A 24285-nucleotide genomic window follows, 5' to 3' on the forward strand; every position below is an offset into this window, starting at 1 on the left:
GTTTTCCTTCTTTCGGAACCTGGACTCCCAGCAGCAGACCATTTTTAAGACACTGTTGATCTGTATTTCAGCTGCTGTCCCGACTCAAGGGGAACTTGGAGGAGGAAAACCATCACCTCTTGAGCCAAATCCAGCTGTTGAGCCAGCAGAACCAGATGCTTCTGGAACAGAACCTGGAGAACAAGGAGCAGTACCACGAAGAACAGAAGCAATACATGTAAGGGGCCGGGGTGACAGGGCGCCTGTCGACACCGGGATCCTGGCTTTCCCGTGCTGGGCCAGAACAGCCTCAGGGCCCGTCAGTGTCCTGAGGGCAAGGGCAGACCATCTTACCAGCCTGTCCTCCTCTCTCTTGCCCTGGAGTGGTTCTGGGTTTCTGCAGGTGGTGGCAGTCGGCTTTCGTTAGCTTTTTAAAGGCACTGCCCACCGCCAGAAGCTACTTACTCTGCTTTTGGAATTAAGTGCACTTCTAAAAATACAAGCATGCCACCAAGAAGTAGCTCAGGGAAAGAATTCACATCTAAGGCTGAGCGCAGATGCCATCCCAGGACTCTTTCTGTCACTCGTGTCCGTGTTCGATGATCATCTGGAGGGTGGGTGACCAGTGTGCCACGGTATTTATTTCTGATGACTTTACATGGGCCCTGCGAGATGCACAGTGATCCGGTGAACGGGGACTGGTGGGACTGATGGGATATGACTAGAGCTGTGTCCGTACCAGAGGTTGAGGAGCTTCAGGGAGGTGGAGAAGGAAGAGATGGGGTTAATGCTGCTGATGCTGGACGGGGAAAAGCAGGGCAGATGGGAGGATGTAGAGGTGGAGCATGGCAGGGGCCTGGGTGCAGGGAACCTGGAGGAGCCCCAGTAGAGGAGGCGCCGATGCCTGGCTCATGAGTCGGGATACACCGGGAAGTGTTACAGGATGCTGGTCCAGCCAGACCTAGGAAGCTGCCAGAGATGAGCTCAAGAGGAAGAGCTTGGTACTAAGACGTGCTGCAGACGTGAAATAACCCAGGATGGGTCCATGGATTGAGGGGGTTTCCACCACTCTGCTGTGGTGGTTGGACTGTCCTTGCTGTGGGCAGGAGTGCCTGGCCAGCTTGGGGAAGGTAGGAGACAGTTGTAGAGGGGCGTGGTCTCATCCCAGCTCTCAAGGGTCATGAGGCTTGTTATCCTCCAGCTTTCATCTCCACGTTCAGAGGCGGCTCACCACCTACCAGAAAATGCTTTGCATCAAAAACCACACCATAATTTTGGAGGTACAAACAACTGTTGCCTGAAGTTGGCCCTCTGTAATCCAGCGGATAATAATCGCTGCAGATGCCAGGCAGGTGCTAACTAGCAGAGGAGGCGCCTGGACCCCAGGGGGATGGTTGGTGACAGTTCTGCATTAGAAAGCGTCTGCGCAGGGCCAGCGGTTGGCAGGCTTCCCAGAGGCTGCTTCGAGCGGAGCAGAGTGCTGTTCCAGGGCCAGGAGGAGCCTGGGCCTGCTCTCTGACTTTACGTGCATCTGTGGGGGCAAACCCAGCCACAGAAGCCCTCCAGACTTAAGACCACACACCAGGGCTGTGAGGACAGAGCAATAGATCACAGGCGTTGAGTCAAGGGGCCTGACTCGAGCAGTGAGGGGTTGGTGGTTGGTGGTCGGGACCCAGTGGTTTCCCAAAGCTGCCTCTCTTCATGAGGAGCTCCCTTCGTGGGGAATGCTCAGGAAAGTCCCTGGTTTGGGTGGAACCTTGGCAGCACCTTGGCAGAAGGAAGCCTGAGCCATTTTCTCTGGCCCAGAAGCCTCATTTTCCGTGAGAAAACCAAGGGTCCTAGCTGTGAAGAGACCACGCAGGTGATGAGAGGCTGGAGGGGACAGGAGTTGGTGGCCTATGGGCAGTGCTGTACGGAGTCCGCCCACGGGACTCCCTGAGAGAAAAGCACACCCTGTGAATCCGGAAGGCTAGCGCCTCTCTCCCAGGAGGCAGAGGCGCTCTCTGGCACCCCAGGGTTCAGGAGGTGTCTTTCTAGTCTTTTCTGCATTTTTGGAAATAGGAACTGGTTTCCAGCACATACAAGCTGGGAGATGTTGCTTCATGATCTTGAGTTTCTGGCTTCTCTGGGAAATGAGAAGATCCACCCCATCCCCCGACCCAGGTCTGCGTTCATTCCACATGGCAGCAATCCCACGTGGCTCACCATGCCTCAGGCCGCCCCGCCCTCCCTGGTCTTTCCAGGCCCACCGTGCTCCTCATCTTTTCTTTCTGGCCCCTGAAAGCTTTCAAGTTTGTTTCCACAAAAGTGTAATTAGAAACCCAACGTTGGAATGGGTCCGAGTCAGAGGTCTGCTTTCTCCTAGATGCCTTTTTCCACACTGATGCCCACCTAACATCTGAAGGCACACCTCACCCCACCACCGAGGTCTGGTTGATGTGCACGCCCAGGAGCTGGCCCTGAGTGTGACCCTGGGATGTCCCACGTCCTGAATGACCAGGCCGGAAAGTCATTGCTTCTGAGCTGGGTTTTCATACGGTCAGGGGTTTGATTCCTTGAGGTCACTCACAGCTGGGTCCTGGGTGCTCGCAAGCCACCTCCAGGCATTAGGACTTCCTGGGCCTTTACCGCATGTTTCCATTCACATATTCCCGACTCAGTGACCAGGGTGGCCCACGTGACGTGTGCTGGGCCAGGTCCCAGGCTGAGCTGAGTGACTTCATTTGTCTGACTTAAACCTGACTTGATGGTCTGTCCCCTCTCTCCACAGAGACAAATTAAATGCGTTACGGAGACACAAGGAAAAACTGGAAGAAAAAATCATGGATCAGTACAAATTCTATGATCCTGCTCCAAAGAAGTGAGTTGACTTTAAGTTTCAGGGGCTGAAACACAGAACAGCAAACATTCCTTGTTCGTGCTCAGGGCAAAAACAGTAGCTGTCAGGAGCAGCCCTTGGTCTGTAGGGCCGGTGTCTTCCATGCTGGCAGGTCACCTCTGTGCACATCCCTCCCATAGAAGAAAGATTTTAGAATTTCTTTCAGCCCTGGGCTGGCTCCGTCCCCCGAGGCTACTGGCCTCGTCCATCAAGCACCGCTTCCCCGGGCCTGGGCTCCAGGAGTTGGGCCCTACAGATAGCCCTGGCCCAGCCCAGCCTTGAAGTCAGAATCGCTGTGCATCCCTAATGGCCTTTCTGTTAAAATCACAGAACCTCAGTCTCAGCGTTCCCTTTGGCAGATGGAGACATTGAGGCCCGTATGCAGAAGTGGAGCGAGTTGTGTGAACACAGTTTAGTGTGGTTCAGCGCAGGAGGGGAACCCGGATGTGGTTCTCTTTTCGAGACAGCAGAAGCCTTCTCTGTTTCCTGTTAGCTACAACTTTTAGCACTTACTCATTATATTCCCTGTTTTTCATTCACACGGCCCACCCTTCACTGCCCTCTGCCACCACACCCAGATCCCTCGGTGCCGGGAGTGGTCAGGGAATGCCAGCTTGTTATTACACTTCCTATGAACCTTAGCAGGGAATGAAGAGGAATGTGATGCTGAAAATGGCATTTTGGCAGAAAAATGGCCACCTAATAGATCCCGTTAGCAGAGCACTTCTTTTATTTCACAGAGGTAATCAAGAGTTAATGGGCAAGGGCTTCCCAGGTGGCTCAGTGGTAAAGAATCTGCCTGCCCATGCAGGAGATGGGGGTTTGATCTCTGGTCAAGAAGATCCCCTGGAGAAGGAAATGGCAACCCAGTATTTTTACCTGGGAAATCCCATGGACAGAGGAGCCTGGCAGGGGCAGTCCACGGGGCCGCAAAGAGTTTGGACATGACTTAGTGACTAGACAACAGTTTCCCTTGTGGTCTAGTGCCTTCCAATACAGGGTGTGTGGGTTCAGTCCCTGGTTGGGAAGCTAAGATCCTACATCCCTCCTGGTCAAAGATCCAGAACATAAACCACAGAAGCAATATTGCCACAAAGTCAAATAAAGACTTTTTAAATGGTCCACATTTTAAAAAAGAAAAAGGGTTAATGGGCGCACTTGAAGATCTGTCTTTGCAAGAGAGTAGTGTGGATTTCTGCACCCATACGTGGTTCTACCATCCCTGAACTGTACCTGATTGAGAATTCCATTCTATCTCCTGAGCCCCAAATGCAGTGCCATTATTCTAAACCCCAGTTACCGGCCACCTTCCCAGGCTGGTGATGGGGATACCAGCCCATGTTAGGACACTGCACCCAGTCCCCTGCTGGAGCAGGCACTGAGGGTTGACTGTGTCCTAAAAATCTACTTCTCATTAGGAAAAACCACTGGATTGGAGCCAAAGCCTTAGTCAAACTCATCAAACCAAAGAAAGAGGGTTCCAGAGAACGCTTGAAGTCAACCACAGACAGCCCTCCCCGGCAGCTGGAGTCCCCAGACCCGACCTTGCCATCTCCTTCTCAGCCGCTCAGATCTCAGCCCGAGAACCCCGAGTCTACCCCATCGGGCTCAAGCTGCCCAGAAGAACGTGACGCCCATAACGGGCCCCTGGGAAAAGGTAGGCGTGCTGACCTGGATGGCGGAGGTGGGCCTAAGGGACCCTGTCACTGGACAGGGTAGAGGGAGGTGGAGTGTAGATGTGCACATGTGTGTGTAAGAGCCTGCAAAGAGTGTGTTAATAGCCAGGAAAACTAAACCCATGTCAAATAAGAAGCATCACTCATCCTATGGATGATGAGAGGTACTCGAGCCAAAAGTGACACCATACAGGCACCAGAAGCAACCTCAGTAGCATAGGCTTGGGGGTTTCCTTGTACAGGTTACAGATTTAGAGTAGGGGCATCCCAGGCACATTTCACGGGTGATAGGCACCTATGGGATCTCAGCAAGTCCGTGTGTGGTTTCAATCTTTTCATAACTTGGAAAGGCAGGCAGGTTTTCTTCTCAGCCTGACCTGACCTTCAGTCCTACCAGCCAGGGCGCTTGGCTTAATCTTTCCATGAAGACTGTCATTCTGAGTTTGCCAGAGGTTCTGAAATGGACGTCTAGTTGAATGTGCTTCATGTCATCGAATCTAAGAAGCTATCAATTATAAACTGCACAATTACTTTACATACCACTGGCAACCCAATGATGCAGAACTTTACCACTTAGAACTTTTATCATGCTCTGGTTGACAAGCTCTTCTAAAGGACTTAATTAGATAGATTTTTGTGTACACACATAAAAGGAAAATATAAACAAAATATATTGGTTGCAGCAGCAACAATTTTGTCACCATTTTGTCTGGACCCCCAGTGGTGACTCTAAGATACTGTGGAAGCTGCACCCTGATTTCAGTGATGTTAAGATTTGGGGGTGGGAGATGTACATCTTAGAACTGATTAAACACAGCAGTTACTTCAAACATTGTTCAGTTTCCAGATTTACTTTCAAATATCATTGTTCGGATTATTTATACCAAACCTACAGCCTGAGTAATTTAAGTGTTTATGAAAGACACCAGGACTTTCTGAGGATCGGGCCTGTGCCTGAGACCCCCATGTTCTCAGGGGCGGGGGCTGACATTGCAGCAGTAAGAGCCAGTGACAGGCCACCCTCTGCTGAGTGGGGCAGGCACAGGCCTTTCAGGAGGCCGTGTTCACCACCTTGGGTACTGTCGTGCACCATCAAATGCACAAAAGCAAGTGCTTTCACACGTTGTTTGGGGACTAACGTTTGCACTCCCATTCTTCGCAGGAGGTCAGATTATGTAAAAGGCTCTTGTTCAAGTCAGTGATGATGAAACTTGATGTTTGTTTTCATCTAGGCAGGTTCCCTGGCCTCTAGTTTTCATATTGGCTATTTAGTTGTTTTGACATTCATCACCTCAACTTGTATTAAAGTTGGCTTAATGAACTATAACGGAGCAGGTTACCATTTCCTCCTCCAGGGGATCTTCCCCACCCAGGGACTGAACCCACATCTCCTGCATTGCAGGCAGATTCTTTACCACTGAGCCACCAGGGAAGTCCTTAATTAACCATAATCAACCCAATTGAGTCAGGAAAACTTCCATGGGAAAAAATTGCTCGTACCAATCCATGAGTGAGCAAGTTAGCGATAATTATTAATAACAGCAGCCATTCATTGAATGCCTTTTGGTGGGCAGTCAGCACCTTTTTAATTTACTTTATCTGCCTCATTTAGTCCTAACTGCCCTGTGAGGTAGGCAGGATTAATCATCCCCTTTTCAGAGCTGAGAAAGCGAGACTTAACAGGGTGAAACTCTTGCTCCTGTAATAAGTGACAGAGCTTAGATTTGAACACAGGCCTGTTAGCCCTGGAATCTGAGCTCTTCGCCACCAAGTGCACTGCCTACAGTGAAAGCTGAACAAACATGCTGCCTAACAGAGATGTTGGGCATGCCCCCAGCAGAGCTCAGGGCCCCAGTATCACACAGTCAGGCCCTTACCTGTGGTGTGAATATTGACCACCAGGTGGTGCTATGGAGGAAGAAATAATGGAGGTTCTGGTTCCAAATTTAATTCTAAGTCAGAAATTGGATGCATTGGTTATGTTTCTGTATGACATGTTCAAAAAGTGAGACCAATTGTCTGCTCTGATAATTTTCATTTCCGATAAAAACTAGAAATAAAAGTCATGTATTAGAAGAAAGGGTATAGTAATTCTTGGTGTTGAGGGCTTTGGGGTATGAAAAAGAGGTATTTCCATTATTTTTTTAATTCATCCTGCCAGAAAAGTTTATTTCAGATGTGTACGAATTATTGGTGAATAAATAGTCAGGTAGACTGTTTCATTACAGCAGGCCAGAAAAGTGTTGTTTCCAAAGTCTTTGAACAGGAATGAGAGTAGCACATGAGCCAGATTGTCAGGGAGTCGGTCATTAAAATGGATGAGTAAGAGAAGCTGGGTCCTAAATTAATGAACATTCTTATTTAATAATTTAACACACTGAAATTGAAAATCATCTAAGCCCTTGGCTCCTGGAGCAGTATGTAATTCTCTTCACGTGCCGAGTACAGTGTTGGCACTAAGATGCCGCTAAATTAATTAAATTGAGGCAGAGCATAAATGATTCACTGAGTCCTGATTCCAGTCTTGTCGTGGTTTTTGTTTCCATCTTGGACTGGACTGGACTGGATTCTGATTTCCAAAGTACATTGAGCTAATTTAGAGTGACGTGTTATTATTCATTTCATTTATTTTTTTTTTCTTTTTTCCTTCCTCTCTCGGGTTATCCTGGGGATAACGATTTAGCAACTCAGCGCAAAAAGAGTCCCTTTTTGAGAAGCAAAAGCAAGGACAAAGACAAGTCTCCAACGGCCCACCCGGCTCTCTCTAAACGCCTGCGGTTCTGGTCTTCCTCTGACATCCCATCCTCTCCTAACGAGCCTCTCCCCTTTTCAGAAATTGGAGACTTCTAAATCCTTTTCCTTCACCATGTGTCTTCATTGTGTAACCTCCTTCATTTCTGAAATGCAAACAAACAGGAAAACAAACAAACAAACAGTACCTAAAGGCCAGATGACCCCTAGCGGACCCCTCCTCCCAACCCTAATTCCAGGCCAGACTTTAAAGTAGCCAGCGTGGATTCTGATTTCAAAAGAGAAGATGAGTTGCCACACCCTCTGGACCGTTTCTCCAGCACAGCACAGTTGTAGGGGCGCCTCGGGACATCCGTGCCCAGGTCCTGGGGCCAGGATGTCCGTGCTGAGTAAGTCCAGTGGCCGTGTGCTGCCCCCACCCTCGCACCTGCAGGCTTCTGTCAGCGCTCGAGAATAAAGCAGAGCTGGTCAGTTGTCGCTATGCTTCCTGAAATATACGGCCTCTGTCAAGTGACTTTTTTTTTTTCCTTAAGGCTTATCTTGAAGCAGCTAAATTTAAAACCGCTGCCCTTTTCTCCTCTTTCTTTGTCAGAGCCCCGAATTGATGGCTTTTGCCAAATAGGGTCCGTTTTAGAGGTGGTGTATCTTTTGAAGGATTTACTGTGCTCCTTTCAAGCGTTTTGAATAATTGCATCGATGATGCCCAGCCAGAGGCCAGCCCAGAATGAAGCTTTATGACTGTGCTGTCGTTCTCTGAACATCTCTGGTGCTGAAGTTAAAGCAGCAGTGGACAGAAAGAGCATCAGCAGGCCAGTCACGCCCAGAGCGGGAGAAAGGCTGGTCGAGAGAGGCCTTTAGCTACTGCAGTTTCATTCTGTCTTCAGTCATTCTTGTCCCATCTTCATGATTTTTGCCACCTCTGTCCATCACCTGTGTGGTTACTGACATATTTCCCCTTGAACTGACCCACCGTTTCCACTTAAAATTTATCCTCAAAGGATAGATTGTTACCTGTACTGTAAATGGAGAGCCAGTACCATTAAAAACAAGGTAACTGTATAAAAAATAAGTGCACATGTATTGAAATGCTGAAGTCGGCTGATGTGGTACCGACTTCCTCTCTCGCTCGCTGCCTTGGGAACCCTGGGCTGCTGTGGTCCCGGCCCCCTGTCCCCTGAGCATGCTGCTGGAACGGTGCTGTTTCTCTGCTGTTCGTGCTCTTTGGTCATCTCCACCTCCCCGCCACCCGCTCCTCCTTTTAACTTCACCTGTTGGATGTCTGCCCCATGCATCCCTCCAGACTTGAATCTTGCTTCTCATCAAGGTTATCTTTCAGAATCCAAATTCTACCTTGATCATGATAAGACGTAGGCGATGAAAACTTCACCGTGAGGGGCCGGCGGGCTCAGGTCCATGGCAGAGGGGAGGGGAGGGCCTGAGAGCCTGACAGTGGGCGTGGCTCTGGGTCTGCAGCCTTGGGGTGCCTGCAGTGAGACGTCATGGGAGACAGCATCGTCTAAATGCTCACAGGAACTCCAGCTGCGTTCATTGTTGTCTCGTATTTGGAGAGCCCATCCCCTTTCTTACTGCGAGACAGGTGGAGGGTTGGGTTTTATAAAAATGTTCTTAAATAGGATTTTACTCAACTTTGACAAGAGTATATCTTCATGGTGGAAAACTTCGAGACTGCAGAAAAGCATAGGACAGAAGATAAAAATCCTTCTGGTAGTCAGTCTCACCAGGCAAACATTAAAGATCTCTTAAATTATTGTTAAGGTGACAATAAGCTTTTTCCTGAGTTTATAAGTAAGCCACTTGGCAAGATGCATGTCCTGGACCTTCAGGGCCTCACCCTCAGGTCGCAGTGATCCTGAGCAGACATCTACCAGAATCTTTCTTATTTTTATTTTAGATTCAATTTTTACTGGAGAATAGTTGCTTTATGATGTGTTGGTTTCTGCCGTACAGCAAAGTGACTCAGCTGTATGTACACATATCCCCTCTCTTTTGGATTTTCTTCTGCCAGAATCTTTTTACATCAGGGATTTGCGTGATGCGCAGTGCTAGGTGGCAGGCGTGCCCTGTCGTTAATATGTTAGACTTCTGCCAACATTTTATTTGTCATCCTGAGTGTTTCCTTTATTGTCTCCCAGTCAAAATTCCGGGGCTTGCAGTATGTCCCGTCAGTGGCGGTAGGGTCTCTGATGCAGGCCTGTGGGCAGGGCCCTCCTGTTTAAGCCACAGCCTGGGGGCGGGGGTGGGGCGTGGGTAGGGGGCGGCTCAGCTTTTGTCCCTGTGGTCCGTGTGCCCTGCTGCCCTTGCTTCTAGGCCTCCGTGTGGTCGCCCACCCTGAGCCCAGGATTCTGCTGCCCTGTCTCTCAATGTCCTTTTCTGCCCCAGGCCCTGGGGACCCAAAGCCAAAGCGAGGGTCCCCGCACCGAGGCAGCCTGGACCACAAGGACGCCTCTGCTGACCCAGCCGTGAAGCCCTGGCCCCTGGAGCTGGGCCCCCGGCCCTGTTCGACCTCAGCCATCACTACAACCCCTTCCAGCTCCAGCTCCATCTCCAGCTCCCGGCACCCAGGCCGCACCAAAGGTGAATCGTAGGCCTCTCCAGAAACAAGAGGGCTGAGCATCTGGGGCTCAGGGTCCTTCCTAAAGACCCCAGGCTCTCGGTGGGAGAAGGGGTCCCAGGCTGAGAGGTAGTGAACAGGGTGGTTAAGTTGTGGGCAGGTTCTGGCATCACCCAGACACGGGTTCAGACTTCAGCCCTGCCTGCCAGCTGGGTGGGTGACTCTAGACAGATAAGAAACCTGATCCCAAGCCACTGGAGGGGAAGCCCCAGGACCCATTCCCACCACCACCGTGCAGAACTTGGTGGTACCAAGTAGATCTAGAAGGGAGGTAAGCCAGCGTCTGGGCTGGCTCAGATGGCATCCTCTCCAGGAGGCATCCCCTCCAGCCCACCTTAGTAGAAGTCTGGAGGCTCATTCTCTGTGGAGGATGTACAGGAGTGTCTCTGAACCGGAGGTGGGTTGACAGAGTGGAAGGCAAGTTTCCCAAGTGAAAAACAAGGGGGCTGTAGGGAAGGATTTACAAACTGAAGGTCTCCCAGGTTGCCAGTAGCTATGTGTGTTCATACCTTTAGACATGAGATTAAAATATTGTCCCAGTCATCTGATCAACTTAAGATCCCAGCTGAATGTCTCCATCAGATCTTGCCAGGTGAAGCCCAGTGACTCGTCTAGAGCCTCTAGTAGCAGAGACCAAAACCAGCGTGTGAGGCAGCAGTGAGACATCATGGGAGTAAACAGACATAAGCACGGAGATGGAAGCTTTACGATGCCCATCGTTAGCGTAGTCAGAGATGAGCAAAGCTGTTGTACCCATGAAACAAGAATAGGGTGCTACCAAAGGAGAGGGGAAAGTACTGGGAAATTTAAGATAATACCCAAACAGAGAGGAACAGATAAAGCTTAAAACCAAAAAGACCTTCAGCTGATAATTTAAAAATAGGCGATATCCAAAGAAACAGCTAAAAGGACTGAAAGTAATTGCCTCTGAGGTGTCAGAAGTTGGAAAACAAGAAGTGGTTGTTATTTTTCACAGTAATAGCACCCACTCTGCTCTTAAAACCAGGGGCTTACAACAACCTTGGTTTGACAAGCAAAGACAGACAGGGTCCCTGCCCTTGTCCTGGTTACTTATAAGTAGGAGGCCCCCCAGGGGAGAAGGTGAGTGGGGTGCACACAGGAGAGGTGGGCAGCTTCTCCCCACTGCCGGCAGCCACTTATTGTCAGGTGTCAGTGGAGCTGTGCCGTGGGCTGTCTGGGAGAGCCGTGCCCTGAGCCCGTGTGGCAAGGGTGTTTGTTGACCACAGCCATCAGTCCCGCCTGGTTTCTGGAGCTCTGGGGTGCAGAGGCCCTGCCTGGTCCTGGGGAAGAGCTGGGAACACCATCTCCCTTCAGGGTTTCGGGGGTCTCTGTGGTTCAAGGTCCAGCCCTCTGGGCTGACCCACAGGCTATCTCAGCCTGCATCCCATCACTGAATCGGAGCCCAAGCCTGGAATCATCCTGGAATCATCACTGGCCTGCAGAGCGAGCACAAGGGTCTGTCACCAATGGTGCGCTCACACTGCCCACAGCAATTCCTTGGCAGCCTGGCTCTCACATTCTGGGCAGTCACGGCGGATGGCCATGTAACCGTCATCAAAATGGAAACTGCCCTCCCCCACCCCCCGGGACCAGGATTTCTTTAAGTAAATCTAGTTCCTTTTATCAGAGAAGGCAATTGCAAGCCACTCCAGGACTCTTGCTTAGAAAATTGCATGGACAGAGGAGCCTGGTGGGCTGCAGTCCATTGGATCGCTACTAGTCGGACACGACTGAGCGACTTCACTTTCACTTTTCACTTTCATGCATTGGAGAAGGAAATGGCAACCCACTCCAGTGTTCCTGTCTGGAGAATCCCAGGGACGGGAGAGCCTGGTGGGCTTCCGTCTATGGGGTCACACAGAGTCGGACACGACTGAAGTGACTTAGCAGCAGCAGTTCCTTTTAGAGTAGAATTTAATAATCAAGATCTGGGCATGACAGAGTTGTCATTGCTTCTGCACCCTTTCAGTAAAGAGATTCTTTTTACCAGTTCTATTTTAACATTACAGGGTTTTATTTTTCCCTTCGATTTCATGTGTGTCCTTTTCTTACACAAACGTCTTCTCTTAAAACATTTACTTATATTTCCTGAAAATAGGCAGTGATGGTTAAAAATTTAATACTGATACTGCTACTAACAAAATCACCAAGTGATGTTTATTTCCTTTGTAATTCTTCTAGTGCGTAGATTAAATCTCGTAAAGGATGCACAGAGTTTTATATTCAAAATTCACTGGAGTTTTTCTTTTATGGATTATGTTAGTGGGTTCATATACACTAAGGTTTATTTGTTTCTGTCTTCAATTTTAGAGTTTTTTCTTTTTTAAATTCTGTTTTTTACTACATAAAATATTTACATAATTTAAACCTAAATTACATAAAAAGGCATGCTTAGATTTCTTAGCCTTACATCTCTTCCTTTCCCCTCCATTACATTCCAGAATCACCCTATGGATAACCTTTTTTTTAGTTCCTTATTTATACTTTGTGTTTCTTTTTGCAAAAAGTAAATAAAAATATTGCATCTTGGTATTTTTTTTTTCACTTAGACATGTCATGGAGATCTTTCTCATTCTTTGTGTAAGCACACAATAATTAAAATGTTGATATGACGGTATTCAACTCACCCGTCCCCAGAGTTGATTCCTAGAATTAGGATTGCTGGGTCAAAAGACAAATACAAATATAATTCTCCTAAATAAGATTCCATATTTTTTAAAGGTTCTTCAGAAAATTCTGATAATTAGCCATGAAATTAAAAGACTCTTACTCCTTGAAAGGAAAGTTATGACCAACCTAGATAGCATATTAAAAAGCAGAGACATTACTTTGCCAACCAGGGTCCGTCTAGTCAAGGCTACGGTTTTTCCAGTGGTCATGTATGGGTGTGAGAGTTGGACTGTGAAGAAAGCTGAGTGCTGAAGGAATTGATGCTTTTGAACTGTGGTGTTGGAGAAGACTCTTGAGGGTCCCTTGGACTACAAGGAGACCCAAACCCTAGTCCATTATAAAGGAGATCAGTCCTGGGTGTTCATTGGAAGGACTGATGCTAAAGCTGAAACTGCAATACTTTGGCCACCTCATGCGACAAGTTGACTCACTGGAAAAGACTCTGATGGTGGGAGGGATTGGGGGCAGGAGGAGAAGGGGACAACAGAATGAGATGGCTGGCTGGCATCACCGACTCGATGGACATGAGTTTGAGTGAACTCCGGGAGTTGGTGATGGACAGGGAGGCCTGGTGTGCTGTGATTCATGGGGTCGCAAAGAGTCAGACACGACTGAGCGACTGAGCTGAACTGAATGACCAAGAGCCTACATGTCACTAGCCATATTTTACTATTGTAATCAAGGCGGCAAGTTTTAATTAAGCCACTACTTTGAGTTGGGCATTAGGTTGTTTAGTCGCTAAGTCATGTCCAACTCTTTCATGACCCCGTGGACTGTAGCCCGCCAGACTCCTCTGTCCATGGGATTTCCCAGGCGAGTTTACTGGTGTGGGTTGCTAATTTTCTTCTCCAGGGGATCTTCCCGACTCAGGGATTGAACCTGTGTCTCCTGCATTGGCAGGCAATGTCTTTACCACTGAGCCACCAGGGAGGCCCATTGGGCATTAAGGGAGAACAGAAAAAGTAGGATTCTCCTACCTTCAATGAATTAAAAAAACAGTTGTCCTGCTGTCATCTCCTGGGAGACAGAACCTGTAAGGAAGCCATTAGATCATATCTAACTTAAAAAGAAATTTATTGGAGCATGGTTGATTTACAATGTTGTTTGTCAGTTTCTGCGGTGCATCAGAATGAATCAGTTATACATATATTCACTCTTTTTTAGATTATTTTCCCAAAGCGACCATTACAGAGTATTAAGTAGAGTTCCCTGTGCTATACAGTAGGTCCTTAGTAGTTATCTATAGTTATTTATAGTAGTGTGAAGATCATACCTAACTTTGAGTGTCTCTCACTACCAGAATTTTTATAATAGGAGTCAGGGGTGGGTTGGAAACCCTTTTGCCACTTTGGAGGGACCCAGGGTCTACTGTCAAAAAAACTCGTGGGTCTGAGGGATAGGGCATTTGAGTCCCTCTCAGGGAGAGGGCCGTGGATGGCTGGCCTGTGCTTCTGGGTCTATTTCTCGAGCTGCCAGGGCAGGGCTATCTCCAGGGAGTCAGGTGCTGGAATCTTTCCTTTGCCCTCCTCCTATGACCCGAAGGCAGTGTGGCCCCAGACCAGAATTGCCGGCCCGGCCTGGCCTGGCCTTGGAGGTTGGGAAGTGGTCTCCAGGGCCCTAAATATTCAGCTCCTTTTGCTGTGTTATTCTCAGGCCAGATCACTGCTATGGCCTTCAAGCCCCAGTCACTGCACAGGCGGAAAGGGGATTTAAAGTTAAATAGGAGTCAGTGGAGAAGGAAATGGCAACCCACTCCATTGTTCTTGCCTGGAGAATCCCAGGGACGGGGGAGCCTGGTGGGCTTCCATCTGTGGGGTCGCACAGAGTCGGACACGACTGAAGCGACTTAGCAGCAGCAGGAGTCAGGAGTATAAGGGTTATACCAGCAAGAGGCACAGAAGAGGCCAGGTCCACGCCCCGCTCCCTCACCCCGAGAACCAAGGGCAGAGCCAAGGGCTGCCACGACCCAGGTGCCAGGCGAGGTTCAGAGGTGGCCATCTGGCAGAGGGCCCGAGTTTCCCCATGGATGTTCCAGAACCCCTGACTCATTGTCCTGTTATCACCACAGGCAATAATTCCGACGACAGCCTCTGCGAGCAGTCCTTGGAGCTCGAGTTCCTTCACCCCAGGCAGTACGGTGAGTGGTCAGTGCGACAGGCCCTTCCACCTGGATTCTCAGTCTTGTTCTCATCAATAGTGCCTTTCCCTCAAGCTAAGTCCTGAACAGAAGTCCAATACACAAAACAGGTGAAAATGGAGTTGTATGAAGTGGGAATGGGTCCACAGTCCGTCCAAGCTCCTTCCTTCCCCTCCCCAGGGGCCTGAGCACCTGACTTCTGCTTACGTACCTCCAGTGACGAGGAACTCACTATTTATCAAGCATCCCACTTCTGGAGACTTTAATTTCCCTTGCTTTAAAGCACCCCTCATGTTTGCCAGGATGTTCTAGTGACCCACACAGGGAACATTGAGTTCAGGAAGATCTCTTGCCCCCCTCACTTGCAGAATGGCTCCAAGTTACATTTTGTCTTAGAAACTGTTAAAAGTACTTGCCATTTGAGTGAGGCATATTGTAAATTTCTGTAGAAGGGAAACCAAAATTATACTAATTTTCTCAAAAAATTAAAAGTGGATTTGGTTTTCTTTTTTAATTTTGCAAAACAGAAGTCAGGAAGGTTGGAAGATAACTCTTTAAAAAAACTCAAAGTTTACATTTATTTCAGCTTACTTCTGATCAACAGTGTGTGGGAACTAGCTAGCATCTCTTAAAAATTTTATGATACAGATATTTCCAGTTTATAGGCTCTGTGGTGACACAGGTTGACACAAGGAGCCCTTATGTCTTTGCACTGAGTGGTAGGCAACACAAAAGCAAGGATCTCCTGCAACGTTCAGTAAACTGGAATAGCCTGATTTTGCTTGCCAGCTGACCAGTAGGGTTTTCTTCCTAAGCATTTGATCCCTTGAACTTCTCTTATCAGGAAAAAGAAGGGAAAGGGGTTTTTGATGCAACACTTAGATAAAAGTGCTTTTGGATCCCATTGATTTGTATTACAATTTTCTTTTAATGAAACTTAATTTCCTTTCTAAAGAAGGATGTGCATTTTAAAATTTCAAAAAATTCCATTCTCAACAAGAGGACTTATTTTGCTTTTATACCATGCACAAAAAAAGTGTATTTTTTGGCTTGTCCCCAAACCCAGTTTGCTAGTACGTGTTTTCCAGATGCATGCTATTTGCAGCAAACACATCAGCACTTGGGAACTAGGAGCCCTGAAGACCCAGAAGAACAAGAGCAAACTTGCAGGCGGTGGGGGGAGGTGGCTTGTAAGCAGTGTGTCTCCAGTTCTTGGTGCGCTCAACACCAGCTGTGTGCTGGGAGGATGCAGAGATGACAAACACAGGGCCTGTCCCCTGGGGGTTCACGGTCCAGCAGGACGAACAGTGATACAGGGCAGGCTGATAAGAGTGATGGTGCCCGGTGCAACCGGTGGAGGAGACCCAGAGGGGTGGCCTACAGGCCTTGAAGGCACAGCCTGCCCTTGGCAGGGCGGGGGGGCACCCTCCCTGTTCCTAGCACTCAGTCTCTGATCCAAGAACCACCGCAGACACGCTCGGCACAGACGGCAGCCCCAAGGCCTGGTTCCCTCCAACACTTGTCACCATAAAGGTCACTTGTTCCCTCTGGGGCAGATGTGAATTTGAGACGGATGGGCTGAAGGACAGCAGACAGCTGGGAAAAGCGAGTGCTCCCTGTCCTGCTGAGGGTCCCAGCTCCTCCCGGGATCAGGAAACTAAAGTTGCACACGTGTACACACGGTGCACACACCACCGTTTCCTGGCTCGCACCCTCACCGAGCTGTACTGTCATCTAGGCAGATTTCACATGTGTTCCAGGAAGATCTGTGCAGGAATAGGGGTGGGGACCTGCGCCCAACCCTCGGCTCACCCGGAGCAGCCCTTTCTTCATCTGCTTTTTCAGTTCTGCATGAGAGTTTCTTCGTTAACAAAATTGTTTTAAGCCACAGCCCTAGACCTAACTTTAAAAAACAAAAAACTGCACACTGTCGTTTCTGGACGACCATACCTGGCACTTGGGGAAGTTAGTCATCCTCATGGGAGAACACAGGGTGTCCCAAAGCCCATCCTTCCAGGGCATGCTCAGCTCCACTTTGGCAGAGTGACTTTGTTCCATAATTTTTCTCAGATTAGATGGTTTGGTCCAGGCTAGACCTGATCATGGGCCTTTAGATTGAATGTTGGCATTTCCTTTCAGCGTCCCGGCCGGGGAGCTTGGAGAGTAGTAGAAATGCATCCAGCGACAGCTCACCTCTTAACCTGAAAGGTGAGCCGGCCCTCCTCCTGGGCACTTTGCAGTGTCTATGGGTCTTTGTGTTTATATTATATTTGTAATTTTTAAAATACCGTTCCCTAAGATCTTCCATGCATTCGACATTCATTGCATTCCAAGGCCACATCACGTGGTTTCAAGTGCAGGCTGAGAGTTTAAGCAGATTTTATTTAGTTCAGATCCCTTCACCCCCACTGACAGTCTGGGCACCTAGGCGAGTCACCCACCCTCTGAATCCGAGTTACTCCATCTTTAGAAGGGGGATCGTGACACTAATTCCATTCCACTGTGGTCAGAGAACAGAGTGGCTTTGATTCTGAGGTTTTTTTAAGTTGATTTTATAGTGCAAAATATAGTCTGTCTTAATGAATGTTTCCTGTGCATCTGAAAAGAATGTGTTTGTTGTCCCAGGACCATAAACTCTTACATAGATTTTTTTCGCTTCTTAGTGTCACTGGTCACTTCATGTGACCATCTGGCATATAGCAAGTGCTCAGTAAAGCTTTTGAATATATGAATGGATGAGAGTTAATGAGTGTGGTGAAAGTCGCTCAGTCGTGTCCAGCTCTTTGCGACCCCAGGAACTATAAAGTCCATGGAATTCTCCTGGCCAGAATGCTGGAGTGGGTAGCTGTTCCCTTCTCCAAGGGATCTTCCCAACCCAGGGATCGAACCCAGATTTCCCGCATGGCAGGCGGATTCTTTACCAGCTGAGCCACCAGGGACCTTAGCACTACTAACAGTATGAACTTTAGCAGAAACTTTCCACGTTTATCTCAAACTATTTTGTTCCAAATTCTAAGCATCCCAGAGTGTTCTTCACGTAGAGAATCCCAGCCTGGGAGAAGTGTGCCCTGGGTTCTCGGGCAGGGTCCTCTTCTAGGTGAGTGGCAGGCAGCACGGAGCCCACTGGAGGCAGAGGGGGACTGATGTGTGTTCTGTCGCCTGCCCTGACTCCAGGTTCCTCTGACCAGCTCCACGGCAGGTCCGAGAGCTTCAGCAGCGAAGACCTGATTCCCAGCAGGGACACAGCCACTCTGCCACGGGATGCCAGCACCCCGGGGCGCCCCACCCTCAGCCGCCATGAGTACCCCCCACCGCGGAACGGGCCTCTCCCCCAGGAGGGTATCCAGAAGAGGAGCATGGCCCAGCCCCACGGTGGGGTGCGGCCCTGCTCCACCTCCCCAAGCAGCGAGATGGTCACCCTGGAGGAGTTCCTGGAGGAGAGCAACCGGGACTCCCCATCCCCCGTGAGTGGCCCTGGGGCTCAAAGGGACACAGCGGGTCCATCACCCCTCGCACACTCCCTGGATTGGGATAGCAGGCAGAAACTGTGGCAGCAGAGACACAGGGATGGAGCGGGGGGCAGCCTAGGTGCAGGGCTCCTTAGATGGAGAGGAAACCTGCGAGCCTGCAGATCCTGCGCAGCCAGCCGCAGACCTCGGAGGCTGTTTGCTCCATCTGTGGAGTGAGTGGGCAGAGCCTGATGGGGCACGGAGGGTGGGAATGGTGTGTGCCCACCCCTGCGAGCTTCTTGAGAGATATGCCCAGCACCCACTCAGGGCTTAGCATCTCACCAAGTTTTGAGGCAGAGCTCTGCATGCCCACTTCCCCTGAGCCCTCACCAGCGGAGATCAGTTTCTTCTATAAAGAGCCAGAGAGTAAATATTTTAGGCTTCCCAGGCAGGACGGTCTCTGTTGCAGCCACTCAGCACTGCCGTTTTAGTAGGAAAGCAGCTCTAGACCATCTGTCAATGAGTCGGCATGGCTATGTTCCAATAAAACTTGACTGATGGACATAGACATTTGAGTTTCATGCAGTTGTCTCATGTCCCAAAAGATTGTTCTTTAAAAAAGAGTTGTTTCCAGTCATTTTAAAGGGTAAAAACTATTCTTAGCTCACAGGCCATACAAAAAGGGGCCGCACCCTGGACCTGGCCCACAGCTCTGGTTTGCTAACCTCTGTTCTGCAGATCTAACCCCAGACACTCCCTGTATTAGGATTCCCTCCCATGTCACCTTTCCAGTGTCTCCATTTAGCTTTTCTGAAGCTGCGCATCTGTTTTGTCACAGGTGTGTATGTACATAATCAGTTGTGTCTGACTCTTTGAGACCCCACGGACTGTAGCCCACCAGGCTCCTCTGCCCATGGGGTTTTCCCAACAAGAATACTGGAGTGGGTTGCCATTTTTTTTATATATGTGCTGTCTAAATTCAGTCCCATGAGCTATTGGGTTATCGAACAGATGGCTTATCTACTGTCTTACTGTTTAGTCACTAAGTCATGTCTAACTCTTTGCAACCCATGGACTGCAGCACACCAGGCTTCCCTGTCCTTTACTATCTCCCGAAGTTTGCTCAAACTCACGCCCATTGAGTTGGTGATGCCATCCAATCATCTCATCCTCTCTCGCCCCCTTCTCCTCTTGCCCTCAATGTTTCCCAGCATCAGGGTCTTTTCCATAATTGAGATCTTTTAAGGCTTAATGCTTCGGTGATGGCATCTCATTTCCCTTAAATAAATACAGTTGAACTTTCTGTAGCCACATGGTAAACTCTGTGACCCACATTAATGCATCACATTGACACAGAGAACACAAAATATTTGTCTTGGAGATATTTATTGAGCAGCTACTGTGTCTTAGGCAATATGTATGTTGCCTGCTCTCAGAAAACAAAGCAAATGGGCCAATTTTTATAGCATACTTGCTAGGTGCTTGGTCTTGTGGTTGGTGCCAAAGAATTATAAAACATGGCCTCTCCCCTCTCTTCATTTATTTGTCTATCAAACACTTACTGTGGGCTAGAAACTAGGGAAACCAAGCTGAGAAGGACCAGAAACTTGCCCTCCAGAAGTTTATGGTCTGATGCAGTGGCTCTTAAACTCTAGCGTTCATCAGACTCGCCTGGCAGGACACAGGCTGGACCCCAGGGATTCTGAGATTTTTGCATCTTGCCGAGTTCCCAGATGGTGCTCTCACTGTGACTGGGGGTCCAGGCATCACAGGCTGAGGAGCACTGACCTGATGGAACAAACAAGAAAAGTCCAGAAACCGAGGGTGCCTGCAGTCGGATAGCTCTTCTCCTCAATCCATTTCTGATTGTGTGCCTGTCCCAGTGGGTTTCCTATCCCTGGGCAGATCTCAGGGGTCAGGTTCCCCTTGCTCACAAGGGGCACGGCCCCTCCGCACTCAGCTTAGACCTATACACAGACACTGTCGCTCAGGCTGCTATCAGCACATGTCCCTTGTCAGCCTAAGTGAAGCCACAGCTGTCTCACTGCAGCAATTTCTGTTGGAAGCCGATGCTCAGCCTCTGAGAGCCGCCTCCTTCCCCTCCATTGGCTCAGGTGCCCTCCCCACGAGCCCCACCCGACACGACCATCCTCCCTGATCAGGCCTGGAGAAGCCACCCATGCCTCCACTCCCCGAGCACTGGTGACGCTGGGAGAGCAGAGTCACACGATGGGCTCCTGAAAGTGGGGATGAAGAGGCTAATCAGAAGCGTGCAGAAAGGGGCCAGGAGGTCCAGCAGACAGCTCCAGAGTCAAACAGCCGCAGGTTCTAACCTTCAGTCTGCCGTTCTTCAGACGCCTGATCTTTGTGACCTCAGTTTTCTAACACATTCGTTGTTGTTTAGTCGCAATCGTGTCCAACTCTTTGCCTCCCCATGGACTGTAGCCCGCCAGGCTCCTCTGTCCATGGGGTTTCCTAGGCAAGAATACTGGAGTGGATTGCCATTTCCTACTCCAGGGCATCTTCCCGACCCGGGGATCGAATCTACATCTCCTGCATTGGCAGGTGGATTCGTTACCACTCACTGAGACACCTGGGAAGTCCTTTCTTACATATTAAGTGATGTTTTAATACAACCTTAAACAACTCTTGCACAAGGTTGCTTTCAAATTTAAGTGTTTTGGCTTACACCCCTGGTTCCTAGCACGGTGCCTGATGTGTGGGAAGTACTTGATAAATGGTTCTTGTCCATATTGATGACCCAGGTTCTTACTGCACACACACACCGAAGAGTAAGGCTTCAAGCTAACATGCAACAGCAGAGTGTGACTCTGTCAAGTTGAGCATCCAAATATTCTCAGGGACTAGGAGTTGTCGGCAGGTGGTTCCTGAGCTGCTGCCCCATCCTGCAGGCTGACTCCCCCCTGACAGGTCCTGGCTGGCTGGAGTCTGAGTGCAGCAGCTCTCAGTCCTGACCTTTCCCCTGCTCCACCCCCAGCCTCGGGAGAAAACTCTAGCTGGGCTCCTCTAGGCTGTGAGGTGCTGGCAGAAGGCTGAAGTTGACCTGAACGGGCCTACTGAGCTTGGCCTCTGGTGGCTCTGCTTGCCCCCAGGATGGTGACAAAGGACACTGGTTCCCTGGCCAGAGGAAGCCCAGCCAGGTGGTGGCTGCCTGGCTCGGGGGATAGTCTAGAGCGCTGGGCCGCCTCTGCCTTCTCCTGGACCTTTCTGGTTCCCTCTGCCCTCCTCTGCCCCTTGTGCCTGCCTCTCCCGTTCCTAAAATCGGGAGAAAGATCTGAGAGGCAGTGAGGATGCTGTGTGTGGTTGGTTCTGACTGCTGCGGAGCTGGCCTTGTTTCTCTTCCTCTCTGTGGCCCACTGGAAGGCGCCTGCAGCGTGTCTGAGCCTGGTGGGCTGACAGAGACGGTCCAGTCCTGCCTGTCGGCTTTCTGCCGCCTGGTGGAAAAGGAGACCCAGGTCAAAACGGTTGTCCTGATCCTTTCATAGAATGGATGAGCTTTGGGGGAAGTCATTTCCTCTCTGGATCTGCTTTCTTGCTTGTGAAGTTAGGGGGCGACTGAGGGGTGCCTTTGTCTGCTCCCTAATGATCTTCATTTCGCCTTGACCCCCACCCCCCTACCCTACCGGGGTAGTGTGTGCAGTGGGGACATTAGGCCCTCAACAGGCCAAGCAAGAAACTTCAGTCCCGGCCGTGTGGGCAGCACAGGGGACATCCTGGGGAGGAGGAGGGACCTCCAAGTCACACACCCCGCTTCCCCCACCGGACTCATTCAATTCTTCTTCTCTTCCCTGTAGGATGCTCCCAGTTGCCGGGATGACCTGCTGAGTGATTACTTCAGAAAGACCAGTGATCTCCCGTCCGTTGGAGGCCAGACAGGCCCACTGCCCAGGAAAGAAGGGGCCAAGATGCCCACCAGCTTTGTGGCCCCCACCATCAAGATGCCCATCTCCACCTCTGAGGGAAAGCCGCTGAAGCCTGGGCAGTATGTAAAGCCGAACTTCAGAGCCGCTGAGGCCGAGGCCGTGCCCAGTGTACCCCAGAGGCAGGCCCAGCCACCCCAGAGCCTGTCCCTGGGCAGAGCCCGGCAGGCTGGGATGCCCCCTGCTTCCCACATGCCTGCTGGCCGGAGTGCATCCCTGAATCGGGCCTTCAGCCTGGCCTCCGCTGACCTCCTCCGGGCCAGTGGGCCGGAGGCCTGCAAACAGGAGCTGGGGGGTCCCGAGGCCTCGGGGGGCAGAGACCCAGGCAGCCACAACCTGCAGAGCTCCACCACCCCCGGCTCCCACGGCCTGGCCCGCGAGCGGACTCTGCTTGTGGGAAAGGCTGGTGGCTCCTGTCAAGGCCCCGGCCCCCGAAGCCGGCCGTTGGACCTGAGGCGCTTCTCACTGGCTCCCCCGAAGGAGGAGAGGCCAGCCCCCCTGCAGCAGTCTGCCACGTCCCCAGCCATCGCCACGGGAGGCAGCAGTGGCAGCAGCAGTTCGCAGCTCCAGCACTTCTCACCCAGCGCAGCCCCAGCCGCCAGGACTAAGCCCCAAGGCCCCCTGCACCCGGGGGAGTTGGCCACCATCCCCCCCGTCCGAGGGGCACTCAGCCCCTCGGAAGGGGACGGGGTCCCGGGACAGGGCCACAGCGAGGGCCTCCCTGCTAAGGTCCCAGGCAGGTCTCCGGACCTGGCTCCCCAGGGTAGCCGGACCCCCGAGGACTTCGGGCGTGGGAGCAGCTCCAGGAGCACACCGGCATCCCCCGAGCCGGGTGGTGACCAGCAGACAGTGTGGTATGAGTACGGCTGCGTGTGACCTGGCTCCTGGACTGCACCTGCTGATCACCACAGCCTTTTCCCTGTCTGCCTGCGGCGCCAGGAAAGGGTTTGAGAAGGAGGAGAGGGTTCCCGTGCGTGTCTTCTGTTCTGTTGCTAAAAATGCTGTGCCAAGCTCTGAGAGGGTTGCACCCCGCTGTTGTGCAACCTGTCTTCTGTATCTGTAGCCTCCAGCAACCGGTATCTTTTGAACAAATCCACTTTGGCATGGGGACACTCAGAACGCAGTGACAAGGCAGCCCCTGAAGCAGACACTATTTGAGCGCACCCCTGTAGAACACTTTTGTTTGCAACTTGCTGACCTCCACTGAAGCATGTGTGTATGTGGGCGTGTGCACACACACATACACACATTCCCAGGGCTGAGCCCTGGTGGGTCTGGAAACTCTATTTCCCAAAGCCGTTTGATCCCAGGAGAAGCCTCCACTGGCCAAACTACAAAAATCTGGAGGCCGTGGGTGAACCCCAGAGGCAGGCTTGCTGTCATGCCGTTGTTGGGGTCCTGAGCGCTTCCGTTCACCCTAGAGCTGAAGCGGCTCTCCAGGCAGGTGGGGGTGGCCTTGGGCATTTGCCTTCCCGCCTGGAGCCAGCTCCTGGGCTCTGCAGGGTGGGCTCCCATGCCACCTGCCTTCCCTGGCTCACTTTTCTACAAACACTGGATCTGCTGGTCCTGGGGGGAGGGGCAGGGAGAAACCCCCGCCCCAGTCGCCCACCCAGCAAGTGTACATAGTGTAAAGAGGGGAGGCGTGTGCAGCAGTGAGGTGCACCTTGATTTATACCGTGGCTGCAGCGCCCCTGCCTCCCCGTCTCAGGTGAGATGTTGATTTATTATTTCTGAGGAAACTTCTCATGGTAGAAACCAAATTCCCTTTAATATATTACCTATGTATGTACACACTCATGTGAAATGTATGTACTTTGAGGGGAATCTATTTATGTTCCGTTGGGAGTCATTCTTTCCTATCGGGAATCTCACCTGCTGCTTCGTCTCTTTGGTCAGATTCCTGTCACGTTTTGTTTCCTGTTGTTTAGTAAAGGTGCTTTTTCTGGGATGTCCTAAACCTGGTGATTTTTTTTTTTTCCTTTAGATTCGATCTACTGAGAAAGAGATGGGAAGTTAAGATTGCTTTTCAGAGTGCTTCAGGTTGTGTATTAAAAAGCCATTCATTCTGGACACAGGACACGATTGTAATAAAAGGACATGGACCGGTACTGAGTCCTAGTTTGCCTCAGCCTTCATCATGGCATCACTAAC

The 24285-nt window shown here is 50.5% G+C and overlaps 1 protein-coding gene across 4 annotated transcripts in view; it reads left to right on the top strand.

The window, feature by feature from the left end:
- CCDC88C (coiled-coil and HOOK domain protein 88C) overlaps positions 1 to 24242 on the top strand; it is a 145188-nt gene extending 120946 nt beyond the window's left edge. For 3 of the 4 annotated variants that reach the window (XM_088829457.1, XM_055418386.2, XM_088829458.1), the window contains 8 exons: positions 72 to 217; positions 2750 to 2839; positions 4276 to 4514; positions 9685 to 9879; positions 14676 to 14744; positions 16884 to 16952; positions 17919 to 18208; positions 22009 to 24242. In XM_088829457.1, the coding sequence (XP_088685583.1) occupies positions 72 to 217; positions 2750 to 2839; positions 4276 to 4514; positions 9685 to 9879; positions 14676 to 14744; positions 16884 to 16952; positions 17919 to 18208; positions 22009 to 23010 (2100 nt within the window). In that variant the 3' untranslated portion in view covers positions 23011 to 24242. The remainder of the gene's footprint in view (positions 1 to 71; positions 218 to 2749; positions 2840 to 4275; positions 4515 to 9684; positions 9880 to 14675; positions 14745 to 16883; positions 16953 to 17918; positions 18209 to 22008) is intronic. The other variant, XM_055418387.2, reaches the window with a different exon arrangement.
- The last annotated feature ends 43 nt before the right edge of the window (positions 24243 to 24285 follow it).

Source organism: Moschus berezovskii, chromosome 21, assembly GCF_049115385.1.
Source record: "Moschus berezovskii isolate FMDL1 chromosome 21, NW_MosBer_1.0, whole genome shotgun sequence".
In the NCBI taxonomy this organism is placed as follows: Eukaryota; Metazoa; Chordata; class Mammalia; order Artiodactyla; family Moschidae; genus Moschus; species Moschus berezovskii.